Genomic DNA, 27089 nt, shown 5'->3' with positions numbered 1-27089 from the left:
TGACATCAAAATCAAATTTCTCATGTCAAAAAACTTTCCAGACACCAATTTTCATCCAAATAGTGACGTTACTTTAGAAATTATTTGGAAAAATCTAGATAAAAATGAATCTTCTACACTCTGTATTTCCGAAACTAAGCAATTTAGGATATACATTTATAAGAACTTTTTTACTTATTTTTATCTGCATAATATGCTGCCGACGTTTCCGGAACACAGTTCGGACCACCCTATATATTTCTATACGAATTCCTTAAGCATACAGTATTAGACATTATTATACCATAAAGAAATAGTCCGTTTAAAATCTGTTCTAAAACTAAACCAATACAAACTTCTCCATACCAGCTAAAGAACGAAGAATAGCAAAATCCCAAATAGCCGAAATGGTAATTTTATGCAACGGTCGGCCCGACCCTGGATTGTTTCCAAATTGTCATTAGTATTCTCTAGCGCCGTCCGTAGACCGCGGCTTATGAAAGCCCAAACTCTTGGCGCACTTGTATATAAACCAAATTACGTCTCATTGCCAGCATTAGTGTCTTAAATCCTAGTCCCTTGACGATCTTTCGTTTTGTACAACGTCTGCTCACCATGGCCCTTAAGGTACGTCTCTAACACGCTTATTTCAAGCATTTACTTTCATAATTGCCCTGTATAATCGGTATAAGTTCAATGAGGTTTCATAGAAAATTATGAAAATTCATTTTAGTTTTAATTTTAATTCTCCGCACCCTCTGCAGTACACTGTACTCTACACGGTGTCCCATTTCCTTGTGCTTTACCTTGAGCTTTTATGAGCAGAGATACAAAAATGCGGTTTCCACGGCGCTACTTTTTTATGAATCTAAGGGTACCTACATAATGAGGCATCTCAATGCGATACTCGCCCCGATGCTTTATATACAGGGTGTTCCAGAAATAAATGCAAGTATTTTAAGGGGTGGTAGATCTCGATAAAAAACCATATTTTCTCTTTATCGATTTTCAAATAAGTCCAAAATAACGGAGTTATTTTAGGTTTTACATTTCAGGTTTTCGTAGAAAATGCATTTTCTTATAATTTAGACCTCAATTATCAATATACCCATGGAATATTGACATTTTTGATTATTTTTAAAGATGTAACAAATTTTTAAAAGGTACATATACCAATATTGTCGATATAGTTCGTTTATGTCATTAAAAATAAAAAAATTGTTTAAATGTTTGTAAAAGAGGACCAATTAATATGATTCCAGTATTCAAACTACATTAATTGACTATTTGCGTTGATTAATAATAATTGCTACAAATACTAAAAAACTTAATTTTGTATGTGTATTAGACAGTGTGGTCAAAAGTAACACCTTAAAAATTTTATTTCATTTTTTGACGGATGCTTATTTATAATAACAGAGACGTTCATTTTCATAACTTATTATTATATTGATTTCTGATTCCAAATCCACATATATTTAGAATAATTTATTAACTAACACAATTAAATATGTAATTAATTAATATTTTGGCGGAAATAATGGTGGTATATTTAATTAATGGTATACTCTTTTATAAAGATTTAAATAGTTTTATTTTTGTATACCAATAGGCTGGTAATATTATCGTTTTTAGCACCTGTATATTTGTTGCTTTAAAAACAATCTAAAATGTCAATGTTCCATGGGTATATTGATAAATGAGGTATAAATTATAAGAAAATGCATTTTCTACGAAAACTTGAAGGGATAGGTAAAAATGGTAAAATAGAATTTGATGGACAATAAAATTGTGCATCTGATTCTCCTAAAATATACAAGGTGTTCTATTTAAATTAAACAAGTTATTGCCGTTTAAAGCTAGAAATTATTTAAGATAAATTTTTAGACACTCTGTATGAGGTGGTATTATTTTTATTATTGCAACACAATAACTGATCAATAATTAAACTTCAGTAAATATTTAGTATTAAAAATTTGATACCCTTGGAGAAATGAAACCTTAACATTTTTACTGCAATTTCACAAAATTGAAAATATTTCAAAAACGGTAAGGTTTAAGGGTGATAAAGCTTAATCAAATTTACCTTTATTTTAATCGTAGAAACTAAAAATGTATACAGGGTGTTCCATTTAAAAAATACAACTTTCATATTTTTTATTTATTTGGGACAATCTGTATCTTGTAAAAACATTTTTAAATTGTAGCTCTAATAGTCCTTCAACGAACTCAAAACTTACAATTTGTAAAAATCTAATCGTTTAGCTACAATACTCCGTGTCGTATGTGGTGAACAACCCTGTATAGATGTAGTAGTATTTTGGTTTAATGGCACAGCTGCCAGGGCTATTGAACCGGTTGATTGAATTATCGTTTTTTAATAAAATTAAAAAAAAACATAAAATTATAAAGCTAGAATTGTATACGGTTTTATATTAATTATATTTTTTTTGAAATTTATAAAATACATTCAAAAAAAATATATATCCTTCAATTTCTTCAATTTCATAACTGTTGAAGTGTTGAAGTTACACTTCAAATATGCGCACACCCAATATTTTTTAAATGGGGTACCCTGTATATTAATTTTTATTTTATTTGATTTTTCATGAGCTTTCTAAAAATATAATATTCAATATTATTAATAAACACATCGCTATGATACTAGTTACAAAACTTATTTTGTATACCTATACGTGCTCTAATACAATACTATGTTTTTCTTTTTTAGGTTGCTTGTTTCGCCGCTTTCGTAGCTGTCGCTAATTGCGCTGTAGCTCCTCTCGTAGCAGCTCCCGCCGTAGCGGCTCCCGTAGTAGCAGCCAGAGCCGTAGCCGCACCGGTTGTAGCCGCCAAAATTGCCGAAGAAACCTTCGATGTCAATCCTCAGTACTCCTTCGGCTATGACGTGCAGGACGCTCTGACAGGTGACAGTAAGGCCCAAGTGGAAAGCAGGAATGGAGACTACGTGCAAGGACAATACAGTTTGACAGACCCTGATGGTGAGTATTGCTGCAACCTTTCTTCTATATACCGGGTGTTGCATCGTCGAGCGGGACATAGGAAATCCCATGTAAATTTTAATGGGGTCAATTATTGGCTTCCCTAATTATTTTAGAGAATATTTCTATTTAGGTTTATTGAAGAGCACTAAAACCCACATTCAAAAGAATAACTTTAGATATTTTTGATTAGCCCGTTTACGAGTTATCGCCGATTTCTTTTTAAATATTTCTCCTTTCTTATGGCCCCGTATTTACTTATGAGCACCAGTCAAGGTAAAAGATAACTGTCAAATGATGTTGTCATTTCAGAAATTAATCTATTTAGTGCTTTATTATTATTATTAAAAACTCATACCTACATCGAAAATATTAGCCATGAATTACACTACCGAAGAAAAAGTATTGATGATTAAATGGTACATATCAAGGAAATAGTTTGATAACTATTTCCTTTGTCGGTGGTGGTGGAAAAGGTGTCGGACATGTTTGCTGCTCTGTATCCGAATAGACCGATACCTGGAAAATCTTCAATCGCAAGGATTATTCAGAGATTTGAGACCAAAGGTACCCTAATAAATAACTGCAGATGTGAAGCAATGCAGGAACTAAGAGAAGATGATAAGAAATGATACCGACTTGGACGTTTTATTGTACGTGGAAGAGAACGATGGAAAGATCAGCACAAGGAAACTTGAAATACTATTCCTTCAAATATGAAAAGCACCAAGAGCTACGAGATGGGGACGAAATACGGCGGCAGGCGTTTTGTTTTGATATGATGGAAAGAGCAAACACGGATAGGGAATTTTTAAAAAAACATATGTTTCACTGACGAATGCACGTTTACCTTAAATAATGAACCCAATGTTCAAAATTATCGATATTGGAACAAAGAAAACCAACACAGGTTTGTCGAAACAAGGACGCAATATCCACAGAAAGTAAATGTTTGGGCAGGGATATTCGGACACGATATTATCGGGTCATTATTTCTTACGCGAAATTTAAAAGCAGAATATTATTTGGAACTACTCGAAAATCATAATTTACCTGCTTTACATGATGCCGCTAGGGAAAATCAGGAAGTTTGGTACCAAATGGATGGCTGCCCGGCACATAGTACCCTGGCTGTTCGGGAATATTTAGACAATAGTTTTAACGGAAACGATATTGGCCTAAATCATACAGTAAATTGGCCAGCAAGGTCTCTTGATATTTCGCCAAATGATTTCTTTCTCTGGGGCCATTAAAAAAACAGGATATACAAGGATAAAAAATACCCAAATCTAGTCGAGTTAAAAAATGCTATTTCTGCCGAATGCAATAGAATTTCAGTTTACCAACTAGCGAATGTAAGAAGAGAATTTTATGATCGCCTGGGTTATTGTCTAGGTCTAGCAGTCGATGGAGGAATATTTGAACATCTTCTTAAATCCTAAAGTTCGAACAATTTAATAGTACCTAAATTAATAAGTTATTGAATATTGTAATAATACTATAATTAACCTTGTAATTGATTACTTTATTTTACTTTAATTCATATTAATTTGTATTTATAAATACATCTTTAAGATTTCCGATGTAGGAATGAGTTTTCAATAATAATAAAGCACTAAATAGGTAAATTTCTGAAATGACAACTTCATTTGACAGTTATCTTTTACCTTGACTGGTGCTCATAAGTAAATACAAGGCCATAAGAAAAGAGAAATATTTAAAAAGAAATCGGCGATAACTCGTAAACGTGCTAATCAAAAATATCTAAAGTTATTCTTTTGAATGTGGGTTTTAGTGCTCTTCACTAAACCTAAATAGAATTATTCTCTAAAATAATTAGGGAAGCCAATAATTGACCCCATTAAAATTTACATGTTCCTAAAATTTACACGGATTTCCTATGTCCCGTCCGACGATGCAACACCCGGTAGATTAGATTTTATGAAGTAGAATGTTTAAGAGGGGAGTTAATCACCGCGACCTTACAGATCTATTGTATGTTCCCCTTTCTTGAGTTATAACGAGTTATAACTCATCATATAGTTTCAGGGCTTTAACAAAAGCTAGTATCTAAGACGGCTTCATAGAGGCCAGCTCTCCATCCTCGAAATCAACCGTACCAAAGTTCATGGCACGAACGTTCGTCGTCTCGGCGCACTCAGTGATAAGGTATTCTGGTGTTTCCCCATTTTTCCCACAGAATCTGTATTCGCCGTTGTTTCTCTGCTTCAGCCTACTGAGGTGTTCGTTGTTGAGACGGTGTCTTGTTAGAAATCCCGTCACAATCCGAAGATTGTTTTTACTAAAATCAAGGAAAATTTTTGATTTTTCTCGGTCGTAAGTTCTGAGAAACTTTTTGGCGTGTCTTAGACCGTTGGAGTACTCCTATTCCAGATTACGGATGGAGTCTTTATTTGATTGTAAGAAAAGTACAGTCAATACGCTCACTACAACAAGATGCATTGTACGAATGAAGAAGAGCAAGTATTTTCCCAAGCGCATGAAATATATCCACGGATTAAGTGGTTATGTAATATCACTTCGCATTTTTCTCTCTCTGATTTACAAGATCATCAAAGCGCTTCACTCCTAGACATGTCATACCGACCCAAGACTATCTTTTGCCGATATGGTATGTCTAAAAATATTCCCTAACAGGAATAATGCTTCTTCATTTAAGAGTCCATTTCACTAGTCCGAAAAGGTAGCAAAATAAGCGTTCGGCATTTAACGTTTTATGTAAAACTGGCTAGGTATTTTTAAACAAGTGAAGAAGAAAAGTAAAGATAGAGGATTATACTATATCCGTATTGTAGCACATTTTTAGACAACTTCTTTATTTTTAAGATTTTGATGGTCAAACATCAATAAAACATTCCTTATGTTTGGACTAAATTTTCTCGAAAACAAATACGTAATTTAAAATTCCGTTACAATACGTAAATAGATTGAAGTTTTGTGATTACAGTGATATATTATTTATATGGTTTTGTAACAACTTGCTTCCTATTTTATGGCAAATGCTGAAGCTCTGCAAACCTTAATCAACCCTTAATCAAAGCGTGTGTGTTTGGAATTTTGGGTGTGGCTTAACACGACAGGATCGGGCTAAGCCTTAGGCAGATTTCTGAAATATAATATATATTTCCTTCGGCCACACACCCGCTTTACCCGACCACTGAGAGCGACCAGAACAGTACAGCGTAATAGGCTCTTAAACAATTAGTTACTTTAGAAAGTTAGTTTCCCATACTTTTTTCCATAACAAGGGGCCGTCCTCTGCCGGAAACACTGCGACCTGTGAGGCCTATTGTGTTTGTCCCCCTTCTATATCTGCACCCATTCTCCTATCCTTGTGCCCTGCACTAGCTCATGCAGGTACTTGATATGATGGGAGCATAGTTCCTCTGGTTCTAGCCTAGCTTTCACAAATAAAGAGTGTCGCTTGCGATCCAGAGCCTCGCAATGACCTATTATGTGCTCCGCTGTTTCAGGATCTTTATCGCAGAGTCTGCAGCAAAGACTTCCTTGATACAGGTTGAGCTTGTTCAGATAACACTTGACAGCCATGTGTCCTGTCAAGAGGCCTGTTGTAATCCGCACTTTATTCCTGCTAAGCATTAGCAGTTCTTTTGCGGTTTTAGAGCTAGGTCCTTGGATAAAAGCCTTTCTGTGCCTGTGCCCCTGTCTGTTTCTCCAGTGGACATTGTGCTTTTCCTTGATCCAGAGTTTTAGTGCACTACGGGCCATACATTTGGGTATTCCCAGTACTTGCTCTGGACCAAGATAGGCATAAAGATTCCCATACTTGAGAATCAGGAAATTATTTGTATCTGTGTATCTTTATTACCAGTCAGTGATAGTAAATTAAAGATTGGAGAATTCATCTAACTCTTCCCCAATGGCTTAGTGTTGACTAGTACAAAGAAAATATGAAATGTGCGTTGTTTTTTTCTTATTTTTCACTGATCAAGCAGATGTCTGGTGATTTTGATAGAAAATCATATTTCATTCAAAATAGCTACATTTAAACTATAAACTAACCTAGTCAACGTCAACACTCGTAGCATATTTAGCATTTGTATAGTGGTACATCTAAAGCAATAAGATTGATATAAATATGTTAAAAACAAATTGTTTGGTTAGGTCTAGTTTTAAGTTCTAGTCAAAATATCACATTTTGATTTTGTAAACTTCGCTTGATTCCTTTTACAAAAAAAATCCATTCAGGTTTTCTTTCCTGTTATCCATTTATCTTAATTTTTGAGATGTGCCGCAGTGAGTCCAACAAGAATTAACTGAGAGCAAGCACAACATTTCATTGTTAGGTACAAGCACATCCTCAAACAGCAAAAAAAAGTAATGGATTGGAGGCTGTCCCTTTTTAGGAATATTTATTTTCAGTACATTTATTACTTATGAAGAGTTAATTATATTTTGACATACATTTTTAAGCCAAAAAGGGCCCCGACAAAAAAATGCTTGTTAAAAAGTTAGCAAAATGTTCTTCCTTGTTTTTAAAATGGAAAAGAATGATTTTTTGTTTTAATATTATTACAGAATTTAAAACATACTTTTTTTATAAACATTATAAGCTTTTTCAAACAGTTAGAACAGCGAACTGTTGCTAATATTATCAAAATTACAGAAACAAATAGGTACAATTTAAGTCCTCTTTAAGCACCCTATTGCCAAATAAGTGCTTTAGTGGACTAAAACAGGTTTTAGCATAATCTTAATTTACTGTGTAACAAACATAGTTATGGTGTTGTTAATATAAGTCAAGTTATAACTTCCTTTTGTTATTAGGTACTCGTCGTATTGTTGACTACACTGCTGATCCAGTCAATGGATTCAACGCTGTGGTACGCAAAGCTCCCTTGGCTGTAGCCGCCACACCGGTAGTTGCCAGTAAAGTTGTAGCTGCCCCTGTAGTAGGCCAAGCCGCTCCTTTGGTAGCTCAGCCCGCTCCTTTGATCGCCAGAAGCGCTCCGTTGATAGCCCAGCCAGCTCCAGTGGTAGCCAGAGCAGTAGCCGCACCATTGATTGCCCCTGCCGCTCCATACACTTATTTTGTATAAATGCTTTTGTTTTGTTTTAGAAAATATATTAATGTTTCATAATAGAGTATTTTGTTTTTGAAAATTAGTGTCTTTTATTATTTTATAATATATAATTGAAATGTGGCGTTCGTAGGTTTATGATTAGAAAATAAACCCCTAAAAAACTTTTTGCAACAACATTGCCGACGTTTCGACATGTATTTCCGTGTTTATCAAGGCTATTTTCTAAAGTTAAAAGGTTCTTTTGTCAGAAGTAATTAAGTAGCTTATCCCTATAGCATGGGTACAATCAACAACACTAAATATAATAGTCTGTCTATATGGACAAGATATTAACTGCCATTATACTGCCATATTACTCGCTGACGAGTATTCGACACGCATCAGAAGATGGTTACGTAAGGCGTTTTCTTTCATGAGCTGTTCTGTGACTCAAAAGCCCAATACGTGATGTTACCTCTCTTCCGCACTAAGGAAATTCAAAAATCTCATTATTTTGTTGCCTCTTTACTTTTTGACCGAGTAAGACCTCTTAACCGAGTTTACAATTCTTCTCCATAGCATTCTATTGTGCCCTGCTTCCTCCCACTGATTCTGCATACTTATCCCCTTTATGTTTTCATGGAAAATATCCTTGTATCTTTTTATTTGTCCATCCGGTTTCCTCTTACCCTCTACAAGCTCACCGTAAAGAAGAGATTTCGGTAGGCGGTTTTCTTGTATCCTGCATACGTGGCCAGCCCATCTTAAGCGGTATTATAGTAATCATGACTTCAGCGCTCTCGCAGCTTGCTTTTTTAAGGACCGATGACTGATGCCTTTGAGACATGGTGGTACCATTTGATCCTTAACAGTTGTCTGAGGTGTTTCTGCGTAGCCATTAGCGTATTGAAGTTCTGTGATGAATTTTATACGTATTATTGCCCTGAGTCTTTTATGCTGAACAGGCCCCGGTTATACCTATATCTAACACCCATTCCTCTTTCCTGCAGTTTGCTGTCCACTATAATATAATTGAATAGGAGAGGAGCTAAGACATATCCCTGCCTAACTAGTGTTGCACAAGACAAGAATTCTTGTCTTGAGAAAGTCTTGAAAATCAATTTCTTGTCTTGCCTCAAAATTCAAGACAAGATATTTTTAAAGTCTTGTCTTGCAGATTTCTTGAATGGCAAAGTCTTGTCTTGTCTTGCAAGACTCTTGAAATTTCTTGTCTTGAAAAATTTTACATTCTAACAAAAAGGTAATAATATTTCTATATTTTATTTTATAGAAAGCGTCGTATACAAAATGTAATACGGAAAAATGAACAACAACGATGCAATTTTAGCAAAAAAAATCTTAACGGACCGCAAACGAACTACGTCAACTCGCCCGTTTGACGAAACAGGATTTGTTACTTTTATTTTACGGTATTTATTTTATTTTTTTATTATGGAAGATTGGTTGGAAAAGTTTGGACACAGGGTGTACGGAAAGGTCATGCTAGAGTGTACTATTTGCGCTATTTGATACTACTTTTTGTTCGCGGAGCAATTTCGTGCATGAAAAGTAGTACCAAATAGTGCAAATAGCGTGCTCCACGAACCCACCATTAGTTTCAACTACCGCTAGTTTTTTTATAATACCATTATACCAATATAATTTTGTGTATAATACCAACTACCAATATACGGTTTGTTGCCTCGACTTTATTTTATTTCATTATTAACTCTAAAACACTGGCTATGATAAAAAAAATGAACACTGGTCAATATTAATGCCGGGTTTATACAACATTTGCATAAGTCGTAATCATAATCACAGTCTTAATCATCGTCATAATCACAACGCAGTTTTAATGTGCGTTTATAGAACATTTTCATATTCATAATTTTTATATCAGGGAAGTTGGGTTACATAATTAAAGGCTAAGTTCATGGTAGATGTCAACAGGTTTATAAGAAATGGATAGATTAACTTTTATGATGACTATGATTGTGATTACGACTATGTAAATGTTGTATAAACCTGGCATAACTTGCGCAAAGACCTAATTATCTCTTAAAAAATGTATCATATCTAACTTTCAAGAAATCTTGAATTTAAGAAATCTTGCAAGACTCTTGAAATTTCTTGCATATTAAAGTCTTGTCTTGTCTTGAAATTCAAGGCAAGAAATTTTGAAAGTCTTGTCTTGAATTTCTTGCAAGAGTCTTGGTCTTGCAAGACTTTTTCAAGACTCTTGTGCAACACTATGGCTAACTATATTTGTTCAGAAGGACAGGGATCGCTCAGTGATCCACGATGGTGACACTCTCCACTTGTTTTTATGGTTTGGACTATATATGGACAAGACATTAACACACACTACACAATAATATAAAATAAATACATACATACAGCCGTTACTCGCTGACGAGTATTCGACACACATAAAGAAAATGGTCACGCAAGGCGTTTTCTTTCATGAGCTTTTCTGTGACTGAAAAGCCCGATACGTGATGTTATCTGCCTACCGCACTCCGGACATTCAAAAATCTCATTGCTTTGTTGCCTCTTTACTTTTTGACAGAGTAAGACCTCTTAACCGAGTTTACAATTCTTCTCCATAGCATTCTATTGTGCTCTGCTTCCTCCCACTGATTCTATATACTTATCCCCTTTAGGTTTTCATGGAAAATATCCTTGTATCTTTTTATTTGTCCATCCGGTTTCCTCTTACCCTCTACAAGCTCACCGTAAAGAAGATATTTCGATAGGCGGTTTTCTTGCATCCTGCATACGTGGCCAGCCCTTCTTAAGCGGGATTATAGTAATCATGACTTCAGCGCTCTCGCAGTTAGCTTTTTCAAGGACTGTTGACTGATGCGTTTGAGACATAATGGAACCACCGGACTCTTGACAGTTGTCTGAGGTGTTTCTGTTGCAACTCATTCAATGCGTTCATGAAGTTCGGTAAGGCATTTTATACGTATTATTGCCCTGAGGGGATTATAATTGCTCGGTATACCCCAAGTTTATTTTTATACTCAAACATGATTCCTCTTTCCTGTCTTTTGCTGTCCAGAATAATCTTGAGGCTGCCACTAATCCTGTTGAATTTCAGAGTCTAATACACAGCCTTTTCCGAAATCAAACTGCCAAGGTAGGGCAGGGATCCGCCACATGAATAGTTCACTCTCCGATTGTTTTATTGTTGTGATCTTCAGGGGAGTGCACATGATTTTAGTTTTGCCGATGTTCAGCTTAAGGCCCAGATTTTTATGCCCAGGTATATGTGTTCAACATTTCTTGTAATTGTTGTACCGTGTTTGCAACTAGAGCCGTATTGAAGTTCTATTTTAAATTTTGTACGTGTTTATGCCCTGAGTCTTTTTTAAGGCTGAACAGACCGCCGTCATATCTGTATCTAATACTAAATCCTCTCTCTGCAGTTTGCTGTCCACTGATAATGGAGAGCGCTGCAATAATAAAAATAGGAGACTACCTTACATCCCTGCCTAACTCCTGTATTTGTTAGGAATGGGTCGCTTTAAACATCAATGACTTGTGACACTCTTGACTTGTTGTTGTTATGAGAGGCTTTTACACACTGTAAGAAATTTGTTGGGTACTCCGAACTTTTCCATAATTGCCCAAAGCGCATTTCTCTTCACAGAGTCGAACTGCTTTATTAGATCGATGAATGCAACATAAAGTTTAGACTGCTGCTTTTTTAAAGATGTAACAAATTTTTAAAGAGTACAGATACTAATATTGTCGATATAGTTCGTTTATTTGATTAAAAATAAAAAAAAAACTGTTTAAATATTTCATTATTTTGTGCAAGAATTTTGGTAATAAGTAACAGCGAAATTCCCCGGTAATTTTTTACAATGCACTTATTTTGTTCTTAAGAAACGTTCATTTTCATAACTTATCATTATATTGATTTCTGAGGTACAAATCCACATTTATTTACGAATCAAAGAGATTAACGAACACAAATAAGTAGTTTACTTGCACACTTAGTAGATTTCCGCCGGGATTTCGTCACAAATACTGATGGTATGTTTTTAATGGTATACTGTTTTATGGAGGTCTTAAATTCTTGTTCTTTTATTGGGATGTCTAATACATCGAGGCTGTTTATACTGAGGTATAATATTTAATGCTTCCATATTACCCCATTTGTTTTCTTGGTTAAGGATATGGCTGTAATGTTCTTATTCCAGCGTATTTCTAATTTGTTCTTCCTTTTAGAAGTTCGCCATTTTCTACGATGATTGGAAGGAATAGGTAAGAAGTGGTATAATACTTTATTTTTTACAGCCTCGAAGAATTTACGATAATCGTGATGCGTGGCGTACTCTTGAATCTGATTCGCTTTTGTGACCACCAGTTATCCTTTCAATTGGCGCAAACTTCTCTTCGAAGCGTGTTGTTGGCTGCTTTAAGAGTTGTCTACCATTAATACTGCAATTATGTGGATTTATTTGACGGCTTGATATGCTCTGTATGCTTTTTTACCCAACAAAGCCTGTATATGCAGTTGATTTCCATTTAAAAAATACAACTCTGGTTGTTTCTTTTTGTTCGACTTATCCAGTAAAATGCTTTTAAATTGGTTTTATGAATCGCATCCCTTAATTGTGTCCAGCCTTGTTCAGCTTCCAATATTGAGATTGAAGAATATAGAATAAAATAAATACAGTTTCCTTAAAATACAAAAATTCAAAATCAACAATCGCAGTATAAAGATCAATGGAATACAGTAGACTCAGTAATCTGTTTAAGAAATTTTAACTGACGATGTGCAAATCGACAGTCCTTGACTGCCGGCTAACTGCATGTGAATGGGCACCTTAACCATTCTTAACAAAATAACAAAAAACAAAACATAAATTCTAAATCTTAAAAAAAAATTCCAGCGAATAGTGAGAGTGGGTACTCTGGATAAACTCCCCTTGCTTTAAAACCACATTAATCAGTAATCTATACTAATATATAAAAGCTTTAAGTGACTGACATACTGATTAATCACGATCCTGCTCAAACCACTCAACGTAAGAAGCTCAATGTTGGCATACAGGTTGATTCTCGGTCGAGATTTCGATGTAAGAGACAATGCGTTTATAATGTACTAGAACAAAGAGAGTGAAACCACCCCTCAAATATGCCAATATTTTTATGAAAAAACCGAGAAGTTTGCACAAAACGCTTAAAGACGTGGAAGGGGATATAGCAGATTTGTCGCAGTTGACCTTTTTACCCAATGTATACAGGGTGTTTCTTAAAATTCTGGTCATTGATTAATCACGATCCTGCTTAAAGCGCTCTCGTGATACTTAATTTGTTTATTTATTAACGAGTTGTTGTAATTTTCCCTATAGCTTGAATTTTTTAAATGCAAGCTAGCTGATTTTTGGTAAAAATTGACTTTAATTGTGTAGAGGTTCGATAGTGGTCGTTTTCCGAGAACTCTGAATTCAAAATGAAACTATCCCGAAATCTATTAAAAATAATTTATTTAAAAACCGGTGAGTTTTTCAAAAACTTTGTTAACATTTATGCTTTATTTTCTTTGTAGACATATTTTAAGATTTTTATAAATAAATACAGGGTGATTTCATAAAATATGACCATTGAGTAATCACGATTCTGCTTAAACTGGATGACGTTTAAAGCTGATTTTTGGCAAACGGATTGACTATAGGGTGTCGAGGTTTTTGGAGGATCATTCAAGGAGGGTTTTGTAAATCTCCGAATTCCAAAAGGGTGAAAAAAAGCCCCTCAGATATTACAATATTTGTTATTTAAAAAACAGTTAGTCTTTCGGGAAAATGCTTGGATAAGCATAATTTACTTGGGTTTTTTACATATTTTGAAATTTTTTAAAATCATATGGGTGTTCCAAAAAGTTGGGTAATTTCTTAACCACGATTCTGCTTAAACTGCTTGACGTAAAAAGCTTATTTTTGGCAAACGGATTTTTCGAAAGTCAAATTCCAACGAGATGAAACTACCCCTCAAATATTACCAAGTTATATAATAATATCGCCATATTGTTTTTTCTCATGCTGACAAAATTGTGAGAAAATTTTATCCAGTTTGTATGTTAATGGAAATTCTTGCTTTGCTTTATCATCACCATTACAAATTAATTCGACGCGAATGAAGTCGCTTGTACACGCTAGTAGTTCAGATAAAGCAACAGCTAAATATCCAAAATACATTACTTAATTAAGAGGGATACAAACCAAAAAAAAAATCGTCAATGCGGATATTCATTATATCACTAGTGCGTAGCAAAACGAAGATATACCAGCTCTAACCTAATTTTTATTTTATTAATCTTGAATTCATTTAACCAGAATTTTACCTTCAATATCCGGAATATATTACGGTTTAATGCTTTCAAAAGCCGATAATTAGCTATTAGCTAATTTAATGGATTTTATGGAATCCGAAACTATCTATCCAATTTAATAATTCGACGATTTATTTACCGACTGATATGCCATAGATCAAATTTCAACTGTACGTTCGCTGTCCTAATTCCGCACATCAAATCAAAGCGCTTCAACCATGCTTCAGCCGAAATGAAACCTATTTATTAGTTTATGTTCGAAATGACATAAGTAAGTTGTTTACGCGATGCTGTAACAAAACAACGCGAACAATGTAATGTTATAGTTGGGTAAATTGACGGCGTAAATACGTACTGCACAATGGAATAACATAAGTTTGTTGTTTCGATGCAATTTCGGGATAAACAGTTTGTATTGTATTTGAAATTTTGGGTTGGTTTCTAATAATTCCCCTAGTGCGTTATGGTATACTAAATCAATATTATGATATAAACTAATAATTTACAAAAATTCAAATAAAATAAAGGGGTTAGTGGAAAAACAACGATGGCCATTAACAGGACTTTTTTGAACTAATTAACTTACTCTGCTGCGGATGTTCCAAACACATGCTAAAGTATTAATTGTTGTGATTGAATATAATTTTAAACGACGTCCAATCTCCCATTTACTTCATGTTTTATGTAGGCGGCTCGACGTGATGGTGACGGTACGTTATAGGTTATAGCACAGAATATCTAGCTACGCAACAGAAAAATACTCGAAATGAAAGAGCAAAAATTGCACAAATAAAATACTAGATGGCGCGACAATATCACAGCTTAAGTAAAAACTGTAAGTTTATTATTCTGTAAGCTGTGACAATATCATAATCAGAATATAATAGGAAATTTTCATCTTTCGGTTTTAGATCGACGATACGTCGACGGCCTTGAAGCTCGGCTAAATGTGCACAGTTGCCAGATTCAAAAAGACTTCAATTGGCATGCATACACTTTTTCTGGTGTATACATATAATAATTTCTTTCTATTCTTCGTTTCTTGTCAGATACACTTACATTAATTATTCGTTTGGCTTTTAAAATAGTTTTAAGTTTAAGTATATTATTAGAAAACATATGCTCACAAAATACATTTTTAATATATGTAATACATTACTTTATTATGTTAACTAAGAAAATAACTTTAATTACCTTTAAAATTAATAATATACAAAGGCTTTAAAAGTCTGTCTCCTTTTGATACCTACGATTTTATACGTGTAACAAGGCTTCTGTTGCGTAGCTAGATATTCTGTGGTTATAGTGAGAATCGCGCCTTAAGCAAACCGAAAAAAATTCGCGAATATTCATTATTAATGCATAGAAAAACGAAGATATGAGCTCTAGTAACATTTTTTTATATTTTGTTAATCTTGAATTTATTTAACAAGAAATTTACGTTCAATATGCCGAATATATTATGGTTTAATGCATTCAAAAGCCGATAATTAGCTAATTTAATCGATTTTATAGAATCGAAACTATCTGTTGGTTTATAATAATTCCTAGTGCGTTACACAGGGTTGTCCGAACTGTATTGCTGAAACTTCCGCAGCATATTCTGCAGATATAATAAATTTACAAGTTCGTATAAATTATTTGGATTTTTTCCAAACAATTTCTGAAGTAACGTCAATATTTAGATGAAAATTGGTGTCTGTAAGTCTTTTGACATGAGAAATTTGATTTTGAAATTTTGAATTCAATCATGTGCTTTATATTATTAGTGAACCAAGGTGGTCTTCTATTATTAATTTTGACATCCTTAACAGGAGCTAATATATCGAATAAATTTAGCAATAATGTATTAAGATAAGTTACCTTCGAGTCAATATTATCCATGTACGTAATGTTTATGAAAGGTGTTACTTGCAATAATTCATTCGGATGTTCCCTATCGATATCACCCAGATTACGTCTACTAACAGATTTAGTTTTGTCTTGATGCGTTTTGAGATCTAATTTACAAAAAACCGCCAAATGATCTGACACATTCGGGCTCAGTTTTAACGCCCGAAATAAATAAATTATTATCGTTATTAATTATTATAAAATCTATTAGCGACACACTGTTATCTGTTATACGCAGAGTACACATTGGTCGAATGTTTTCTTCTTTGATTATGATGATTCTTAGACTGAATATATCTATCACTTTTTTTTGCGTTGCCTATACCAAGTCAAATTAGTAAAATATACATTAAGTTCTTCAATTATTGAAATAAAACACATATATTTTTCTTATAAATACTATAATTCATTATAAATTAATTAAAAAAATATTACTTAATATACTAAAAGCTATAAAATATATATTTAATATATAAAATAAACTATGAACTTGATTTGTTGTGAATGTTAATTAGTCAGTTGAACACATTAAAGATACATTTTCAAAGAAAGATCAATATTTCTTTATCATACTCTTATATTATATCCTGTATTCTTTCTTTATAGTTTTAATACGAGATTCTAGTTGTTTTTTAAAACATAAAAATTCATTTAAATTACAGGATTATTACTAATTGCAATATGCATAATGTAAAATTTTAACACTATAAATGTCAAAATTCATCTTCAGTTAATGCGGAATAGGACGTTGCCGTAAGCAATTACATCTTAGCCTAACTAGCACTTAGTCTAATTAATATATTAATGCCGTATAATCGAATGAAACTTATGTCACATATACTGTGTACAGAAATATCAATTTACCTCGTGCTTTGTTATGTCTGTTAGCAGAGTTCATGATAATGACAATGACAGTTCATTGTGAGTTAAAACTAAAATAGAAAATATAAATAAATCTCAATCAAAATATAACTACTTAGAACTATTTTTTTCATTAATATTACAGTTTTAGTAACTCAAAATAATCTGTATCTGTTAATATCAGGAATTCCAACAATATACCGGGTGCCTCTCAAAAGTTGCTCACCCCTATAATTTTTTTATTTTTTCAGATAAAAAAACGAGATCTGGTATGTTAGTATATGACATAAATTAGGATTGATTGACGTATTCAATTGTTCTTGGTCACTTCCTGTTTCACCGGAAATTACTACAACTTTTGATTTTTAAATAGCACCCCGGTATTTTTTTACTTTATTCGATAGAAAATGACATTCTGAATAGAATGACATATCATATGTCAACTTTTGTCATTCTCGCTTAATAAAAAATCGTATTACAAATTTCAATCTAAAGTGCCATGGCTATGTTAAAAACACTAATTCTTTATCAAAGAGCCTTGGGAAAATAGATTTGATCGTCTAATGTTTTTAGTGTCTTGTCCTGGCCGATTAAAAAATGTCCAAATCGTATTTTTAATCATATCTCAATTTTTTTTCAAATGGAACGAGGGTGGCTCATTAGCATATTTGTAAAAAGCATTTTTTACGAATAATTTGATACCACACACTTATTTTGAGTCAAATTTTCGTTACGAACCGCAAGTTATAAGTTCAAATAAACCATATGCGAAAACGTCAAATGTTGACATATGATATGTCATTCTATTTAAAGTGTTATTTTCTATTAAATAAAGTAAAAAAATACCGAGGGTGCCATTTAAAATTCAAAAGTTGTAGTCGTTTCCGGTGAAACAGGAAGTGACCGAAAACGGCTGAATACGTGAATCAATCCTAATTTATGTCATATACCAAACTAACATACCAAAACGTTTCTCTCGTTTTCTCGTTTTTTTTATCTAAAAAAATAAAAAAGTTATAGGGGTGAGCCACTTTTGAGACGCACCCGGTATATAATTATGAATTAATTAAAATATGAACGATATAATGTCATTGAATTGTTATTCGAACTCGTCTTTGTACATTACTGATTCACTTGCTCTTCAAATCTCTGTTGTGTCCAACCTCTGCCATTAGCACCAACACGTATCACAGATCATGTAGTAAAGTATTATCTTAAGTACCAACAATACTCCTTTGAAACACGAATTAAAAAACAAACTATACTACAGCGTAATTGAAAGGAGCACCAGGCGCTACAAATCCAGGTCCCGGCGCTACAAAAGACGGAGCTGGTACGGCTCTACCTATAACAGGAGCCGCCAAAGCCAGCGGTGCTTTCCTGACCACAGCATTGAACCCATTGACTGGATCTGCCACATAGTCCACGATTCTTCTGGTGCCGTCAGGATCGGCAACGCTGTACTGGCCTTGGACGATGTCGCCGTTTCGGCTTTCGATCTGACTCTTGCTGTCACCTGTCAAAGCGTCCTGAACGTCGTAAGCGAAAGAGTATTGGGGGTTTGGATCGTAGGAGGCGTCTGAGGCTCTGAGTAGGACTTGGGGAGCTGAGAGGAGAGCTGGGGCTGGTATAATACCCCCCCGAGCTACCGATATGAGACAAAGAAGTGTAATGAACTAAAAAAATAAAATAAAAAAATGATTTAAGTATACAAAACTGCAAAATTTCGATATATGTAATTGATAACATCGAATAAAGTGACTAAAAAATTACACGAATAAATGTGACTTTATGGAGAACCGATGATAAAGGTACCTGCCTTTTATATCTAAATAATTTACAGCGTTACAATGTTTCCACTTTATTTGAAGTTGTAGGATCTTATTTATTTGAAATAGAACACCCGGTATATTATTATCATTTTTGGAAATTATTATTTTTTTGAAAATAAGTCTTAAATAAGTGCAAATATTTTTAGGCAGGAGCAATATATTTCGACCCCAGAAAACTCGTCTGTGAGTTTTTTTCTCGTGAAATTTTTTTTTGAAAATTTGAAATTTTTTGAAAATTTTTTTGGTAATGTTTTAAATTTTTAGCTAAAAAACATAATATCTTCATAGTATGGCAACGTAGGTAGTAGATTAAATTTACAAGAAAGAAAATCCAGAAAAGATCCAGTTGTTCCTAAAATATAAGCTAAAAAATTTTTTTTTAATATTTCAATGTAAAATATCTCCATTATTTTGAACTTATTTGAAAAACGGTAAAGAGAAAATATGTTTCTAATAAAAATTCTCATAATATTTCTATTACACTATTTGAAATAATTTTCGAGATAAAAAATAAAACACATGTAAAATTGATAAAAACATGATCTTGAATAAGCATTGATAAAATTACGAATTCAGTATATTGAAAGTTGAATTTTAGGTTAAGGAAAATCGATATATTCAATCTGTCAAAATAACCGATTGGATATCATAAAATAATGAAAAATAGTATATTCTGCAACTAAAAAACAAACAAAGTTGTCGATTGCCCACGAGAGCGAAGTTGAGTTGCACATACTATTTTTTATTACGTATGCAGGGATAATTAGAGTAGTAATTTTAGTCAAAAAAAAATAATGAAAAAGTTAAAACATATTAAATACATTTATTTTTAACAATGAAACACAACAAATTAATAAAAATTGTGAACGATTAAACAGAAATAAGTAATCAATTTAAGTAGTTTTACTGCCATTTAAATACATTGTTAAGTTTGAACAATTTAAGAACGTGATTTTAACATTTTTAGATCTTGTTGATGGTTGATAGTCAGATTATTAATTATATCCTTTGCTCCTTTAAGAATTTCAGGCGGTATAGACTCATCATTTGGTGTTTCAAGAATTTCTGGCGATATAGATTCATCATTATCACTTTCATCAGTTTCCGGAATCCAGTCGGGATTATTACTCATGTTTTCTTTCTTTTAAATTTTATTTTAGCTTATTAAAACCACAAAACATAATGCCAATAATGCAATTCTTATGTATACATGCTTTGTGGGCGGAAAAACGACTCTAGGGTGGGGATCCTTGACAGTTCTGTTTGACGATTCATTTGACACATTTGAACATACATTTGAATATGATTTCACAAAACATCCCCCTTTAGAACTTTTTCTTTAATGGCCATAAGCGGGAGTAAAAGCCCAACCGCCCGAACAAACACAAGAGGCGCCACCGGTCATCAAATGGTGTAAAAATTGCGAAAATTTAATCATCTAATTTTGACACAAGGGGTCGCGCTTAGCTTTTTCAATTTTAATTCAATATTCATTGTTTTCAAACTATATTATTAGACTTTGTTGTATTTTGTGAACGTATAAATGTTTTCTTAGTTTAAAGTTGCATTATAATAATTTGAATTATATTACATATATATTTAAGATTCAAATATTATGACATATATGTCAGTTGCCGTCTAAAATGTCATCTTGATAACAAAAAGTTAGTTATTGTCAAAAGTAGTTAAAATCATGTTAAAATATTAAAATTTACAAGATATATATATATTTTATATTATTTCAACAACAAACACATAGTACATCGTAATGTTGACATGCAGCTCCAAAACAAAAAGTGCCGTTATATTTTTCAGTTTTCGATGTCAGCCGCGGAAGTTTCAGTGATTTTAGTGTTGTCGGATATTTTTATTTGTGAAACAGAAATATTGCGTTTGGATTGCAAAACTAAAAGTGGAAGTTTTATTGCAATGTAAGTAAGCGTTTGTCCATTTTATATTTTACTTTTTTCATACCTACGACAAATATACATTTATTGAAATTTTATAATTCGTTTTATTTAAAAAATGTTAGAAAACAAGCTTGTAATCATGTAATTGACATAATTGTTATGTAATATATTCCATTTAAATGTAATATATTACTTTACAATTAAATAAATGTAAATTTAAAAAATATATTAAAAATATATACAGGCATTAATTGACATTTTTTGAGTGCGAACAAACACGAGAGGCGCTTTATTATTTACTTTCATTTCTTAACATGACAGACGAAGTTCTAAAGGGGGATGTTTTGTGATTAAAACGCGAGTACAAAATAATTTATTTACATGTCAACCTCACTTCTTTAATATTGACACTTCGAGACTGTGTTTTTTGCTTGTCAATTTGCGTGTGCCAATGAAAATTTGGGTGCGAGAAGTTTACTTGTCGCACTTAAATCGACATTAAATTTGCTCAAAACTCGTGTGATAATTGTGAAATGCGCAATTAGCGTCTTTTCGACTCCAAAAGAAAGCGAAAAGATACTACTTTCCCCGCATGAGTAATAAAAAATATATTTCCGTTTGTTGTAAAATTGCTCAGTTGTTATTTTTTTATTATTGCACTTTGTTCTTTTAAATTTAAACCTATGTATAATAATTATTTAAAAAATTGAGATAAATTAAAAAAAAATATAAAATGTATTTGCAACCATATATCAGTCATGAGTAATAAGTCATTTAAAAAATAATAAAAAGAAAGAAATAATAAATTCTGTTATAACTGATTCGTTTTGAGAAAATCCTTACCATGATTAGCATACACAGACTGTTTGATACCAATACATATGCTTTATAAATTAAAAATGACAATTTATAGATAATTGAGATATTTAATGCCTTTAAAGTTTAAACTGAATCAGTACACAGTAATCCAAAAATACAGAGTTATTCAATTTTACAAACAATTTAAATTTCCCTCTGTCAAAAAAGCTGTATAAAAAGGATAAAACTCTCTAAAAAATCAACTTTATAATTCGAGGACAAATAGTTCATAATGTCAACGTCCAGTATATTTTGAATTTTTTATATCTTCTCAATTTTTAACATAAACTAAAATACAGTTAAATCTCTGCTGTAAAGCGAGTATAGCTAATCCTGTTTGTTTTATGCATATAGTAAAATATTTTTAATAACTAAATGTCAATTATTTATAACCTTTCAGGTTAAAATTAATTAAAAAGTGTATGTAGAGACGTATAAAAAATGTTTATATAGATATTAAAAAAATTGTATTAAATATGATAAGATTATGATTAAGTTTTTTGATCAAAGAATATCATTATAATTTGATTTACTCAAAACTAACCAAACTATATTTTACTTCCAAGTGTAGATTTTATAATATTTTCTATTGATACCACAACCTACAGTATGTCCCCGGATTGTCTTTACAAGAGGAACAACTTATTTAGTATTGATATTTGAGATCGAGGCATTCTTTATGAAAATTTTTGCTTGTTCTAAAATGGTTAATTCCGTTTATACTTTCCTAAATTTCCATACCGTTTTATAGAAAATAAAAAAAAACATGACAAGTGAAGAAATTTTTTAAAATGTTAAAGAACCACAAAATTTATTTAGTTCAATGCTACGGAAAGGGTGATAATAGTTATTGGAAAATGTGATACTTTAACAACAGCAAAAAATATGACGTTATTCAAAATTAATAATAACCATCTAGCAAAGAGTAAAATCTAAATTATATTACCATAGGAACGCCTTTTGATTTTTAGGATTTAGAATTCAACAATATTTCCATGTTTTTTTTTAACAAAAAGTATAATCCGGATTAACCATTTTAGAACAAGCAAAAATTGTTATCAAGAATGCATCTTTCTCAAAATGTCAATAATAAAAAAGTTTTTCCTCTTGTAAAGACAATCCGGGGACATACTGTATATAAATAATTATCAAAATACGCACCTTAACAACCATTTTGATTAACTAGTATTCGGCGCAGTGTACAGACTGATTGCTAAGATTAGATATCGTGTTGGTTTATATATACAACATATATCTCAGCTTTTGTAATAGTGTACAACGCGGGAATACTAATGAAGTTCGTTATGTGTAATACCACCAAAATCGTTCGATAGTATCGATTACATTTTAATAATGAAGGGTGTGCTAATGGCTTCCTCGATATAGAATCATGGAGAGACAATAAATAGTTTCACCTAATATAACCTGATAATTATATAAAAAATCGGAATAATAAAATTAGTAAACATGGATCGTCTGTAGGCTTAAAGGCGGTGATCAAATCACTTGAATTAAATTTGCATGAATGCAATATGACTGTCTAAACTCGACAAATCATGTCAATTGACCCAATGAGTTGATTCATGTCTCAGTTGAAAACGGTTTAACTTTTGCCATTCAAGTGGTGTTTTTAAAATAGCGGCAAGTAGGTGGCCAGAAGAAAATTCTGTAAAGTTTATTAATATTTATAAAAAATATGAAATGTATACGGAACACAGAGAATCAGATAAAGAAGAGTAGTTTCTAGTTTAAATCGAGTATAAATATCGTTACGCATTAATGCGTCTTTTAATTCTGGGTGCAACTTTTTCCAACCAAAAATTAGTTGAAATGAAATTGCTTTGCAACAACCCTTAATTTTTTTTGTCTTCGGCAGTTTGATTTCGGAAAAGGCCAATATCGACTCTGAAATTCAGCACAGGATTAGCAGCGCCTCAAGAGCATTCTGGAAATTAAAAGACAGGGTTTTCTACAATCATGACTTGATTACAAAAACGAAACTTGCAGTGTACCGAGCAATTATAATCCTCACCATGTTATACCGTCGGCTTTATGACGAAAAGGCGTATCTCGATTTTTGGCGATTTTGAGATATCAACGTCATGACATGCCCAATGGGTCATATTTTAACATAGCGAATTTGCGCATCTCAATATTGTACCTTTTTCATTTTATATTCGTTTAAAAATTTGCCCCATCTCAAATACTACAATTCTTCGTTATGATGAAGAGACGTATGTTGAGATAGGGCTCTTTGTTATATCAATTGTTATACCAATTGTTATACTACAAGAAAGATGGAATTTTAGATAGGTCCTTTTGTTTTAAGTTATGAAAATGCATGCGAGAGAAAATCACACCATTCTACCTAATTATTTTCTGATGGTTGCTTGGGACAAAATAAAACTTCTATTATGGCAGCAGCTCTCTTTTACAGTGTGATTTTGAGTCTGTTTTTTTGCCAAAAACCATTGTTAGAATGAGCTAGACTCTGCACATAGCTGTATCGGGTATGCAAAAGATTGTCCGAGAATAAATGGCCGAAGAAAAATTGATCGAAAGCAAAACAACGAAACGAAAATTGCCCTAATGGATTTTTTTTCAACGGTTCAAAGCACGAAAACGTTTAAAAATCCCAACAGGTTCGGATTGTTTTCGGATGTCGGAACTACGCGTGCGTTTAGGTACGAGGTCGGGATCATTCGTGCGTGTTCGTACGTGCTCGCACGAATCAAATTCGTACGAAAACGCGTTCAAATGGCGGCCGGCCTAAGCCTTCCAAACATCAAACTAATAAAAGCATTCGAAATTAGAAATAGAAAACTACAAAATAAAAACACTAAATCACCACAATACACCAAAACACTTTTATTTTTACACTGGACGCGCATTTCGCTAACCATGTTAGCATCATCAGCAGATTATTATAAACTCAAAAGTTTATAATCATAAACTCAAAAGTTTATAATCATCTGCTGATGATGCTAACATGGTTAGCGAAATGCGCGTCCAGTGTAAAAGTAAAAGTGTTTTGGTGTATTGTGGTGATTTAGTGTTTTTATTTTGCTGTGTAACACCAAAGGTTCCAACACTCAACTGTAATAGAAAACTATATACCGGGTGCGTCTCAAAAGTGGCTCACCCCTATAACTTTAATATTTCTTCAGATAAAAAAAACGAGATTTGGTATGTTAGTACATGACATAAATTATAATTGATTGACGTACTCAATTGTTTTTAGTCACTTCCGGTTTCACCGGAAATTACTTCAACTTTTGATTTGTAAATGGCGCCCTCGGTATTGTTTTACTTTATTCGATAGAAAATGACATTCTGAATAGAATGACTTATCATGATTTGATCGTCTAATGTTTTAGTGTCTTGTCCTGGCCGGGTAGAAAATGCTCAAATCGTATTTTTAATTATATCTCAATTTTTTCAAATAGAACGAGGGTGGCTTATTAGCATATTTGCTAATAAGCCACATAAAAAGCATTTTTTTACGAATAATTTGATACCACACATACTTGGTATTTCGAGTCAAATTTTCGTTACGAACCGCAAGTTATAATTTCAAATACACCATATATGTGGAAATGGGCAACGGCCTAGCTACGTCGAAACATCGGTTCCCATTAGAACACCGAAGTTAAGCGACGTAAGGCGATACCAGTGGATGGACGGGTGACCGGTTCGCAACTCTGTATCGTGCTGTTGTATAAAAAAGGCAAAAGTGTAAAATCTATGGACACACACTGCTCATTCACGCCGGTTCGAGGCCGGATGAGATCGGATATCTCGTGAGTAAGAGTCGATTTAGACACTTGCCAAGTCGATAGGCTATTGACCATGATATGGCCGAGGACCGCGGTTCGGATTCCGCGTAAACAAAGTAGGCCCCGTCCAGATTAGCCCTGGCAGCAAAAAGGAGACGTCTCGGGAGACGCTAACTGAAATTATATTATTATATTATTACAAAAAATTATTATTTATATGTGCAAAAGTTGACATATGATATGACATTCTATTCAGAGTGTCATTTTCTTTCGAATAAAGTAAAAAAAATACCGAGGGTGTCATTTAAAAATCAAAAGATGTAGTCATTTCCGGTGAAACAGGAAATGACCGAAAACAATATTGAATACGTTAACCAATCCTAATTTATGTGATATACTAACATACCAAATCTCGTTTTTTTAACTGAAAAAATACAAAAGTTATAGGGGTGAGCCACTTTTGAGACGCACCCGGTATATTACGATTATTATATTACTCTCAATGTTATGGATCAACGTTGCGATTATCGTAAGCCAATCCATACAGCAGTTGACTGAAAATTTAACTTGAGATGATCAATTTTAAAATCAAAACAATTCAAAGCAGTCAAAAAAAAACGGAGAATCACCAAAAAGTTGAGACTAAAGCAGATAGATAGTCAGTTACCGATAGCTGTTAGAGACTTGACTTAATAATCATTAAATTAATAAAGAAATTTCGGAATTTTTTATTTTTTTTCCTTTATAGGCTAAACACTAACTAAAGCTCTAGCTAACTAAATTTAGGGGGGGGGGTTAGACTTTTGATGATCGGTCAGTGTGTCATTGTCGTAATTAATGAAATTTGACTAGCGATAATTCATGAACAATAAGGTATAATAATTATTAGATATATTGGCAATATATTGGCAGTTATAGATATAGTAGGTCCTCTTGGTCATTAAAATTAAGATTCTGTATTATCCACAAAGAAGTTAAAGGGGAGTCAAAACTGCGATAAAGTGCTTGGGAGCATTCTGCTAGAGGAGGGCAACATTATATAAGTAGATTGAAATTAAAGTAAATAGTACTGCCCATACCACGCATTTCTGTGGGAAGAAGGGGGTTTGTGTTACACTTTCAAAATTATACATTGTTTCATATTCCCTTTGTTAGATATTTTTTTTAGTTTTCATTGTTTAGTTTATCATTTTAATCATTTTTACATATTTATTTTTGTAAAATGTATCACTCTGTATCTTTTATATTTTTTGAAATAACAATGTTTAGTAAATTTTCAGATTATTGCTTTTTTGCAAAAAATATGTTAAAATTTCTTTTATTAAAGTAGTTCTAATAACAATAAATCTATGTAGGGTTAGGTAGTAGTAAGTATCAATCGAAGAAAACAAATATTTATTTCTGTGTACTATTTTATTATTCATATTAACAGTAAAAGAATGAAGATACATATATACATAAAATTTTCTATTTACAAACATTATTCAACTCAGTCAGTCGTCTTCAAGCTAAACAACGGCATAATTCAAGGGAGCCGCTATCCTTGCATAAGGAGCCAGCGGCGACGAATACGCTACAGGAACT

At 32.8% G+C, this 27089-nt stretch overlaps 4 protein-coding genes across 12 annotated transcripts in view; 1 reads left to right on the top strand and 3 right to left on the bottom strand.

The window, feature by feature from the left end:
• Positions 1 to 27089, bottom strand: part of LOC115883641 (disks large 1 tumor suppressor protein) — a 1010644-nt gene that overhangs the window by 265587 nt on the left and 717968 nt on the right. The gene's annotated exons all lie outside the window — the stretch shown is intronic.
• LOC115883649 (larval cuticle protein A2B-like) lies at positions 510 to 8095 on the top strand. Its single transcript, XM_030902037.1, has 3 exons — positions 510 to 606; positions 2711 to 2981; positions 7791 to 8095. The coding sequence occupies exons 1-3, from the start codon at positions 595 to 597 to the stop codon at positions 8060 to 8062; spliced, it is 555 nt and encodes a 184-aa protein (XP_030757897.1). The 5' UTR covers positions 510 to 594; the 3' UTR covers positions 8063 to 8095.
• Positions 18111 to 22934, bottom strand: LOC115883650 (larval cuticle protein A2B-like). Its single transcript, XM_030902038.1, has 2 exons — positions 22891 to 22934; positions 18111 to 18805 (listed from the first exon to the last, which is right to left on the bottom strand). Exons 1-2 carry the CDS (start codon positions 22900 to 22902, stop codon positions 18389 to 18391), a joined length of 429 nt encoding a protein of 142 aa, XP_030757898.1. The 5' UTR covers positions 22903 to 22934; the 3' UTR covers positions 18111 to 18388.
• LOC115883646 (cuticle protein 21-like) overlaps positions 26910 to 27089 on the bottom strand; it is a 31137-nt gene continuing 30957 nt past the window's right edge. Inside the window, exon 3 of the mRNA XM_030902035.1 lies at positions 26910 to 27087. Coding sequence (XP_030757895.1) covers positions 27014 to 27087 — 74 coding nt within the window. The 3' untranslated portion in view covers positions 26910 to 27013. The remainder of the gene's footprint in view (positions 27088 to 27089) is intronic.

This window comes from Sitophilus oryzae, unplaced genomic scaffold (genome assembly GCF_002938485.1).
Source record: "Sitophilus oryzae breed Bouriz unplaced genomic scaffold, Soryzae_2.0 scaffold_1974_pilon_pilon, whole genome shotgun sequence".
Taxonomy (NCBI): domain Eukaryota; kingdom Metazoa; phylum Arthropoda; class Insecta; order Coleoptera; family Curculionidae; genus Sitophilus; species Sitophilus oryzae.
Note: the sequence above shows the minus strand (reverse complement) of the source record. Positions and strands in the feature narration are given on the sequence as shown.

What these genes read in the sequence shown, in the direction of transcription:
- LOC115883649 (XM_030902037.1), top strand. An exon ending in CAGTTTGACAGACCCTGATG is followed by an intron (nt 2,982 to 7,790) that starts GTGAGTATTGCT and finishes TTTTGTTATTAG; the next exon opens with GTACTCGTCGTATTGTTGAC.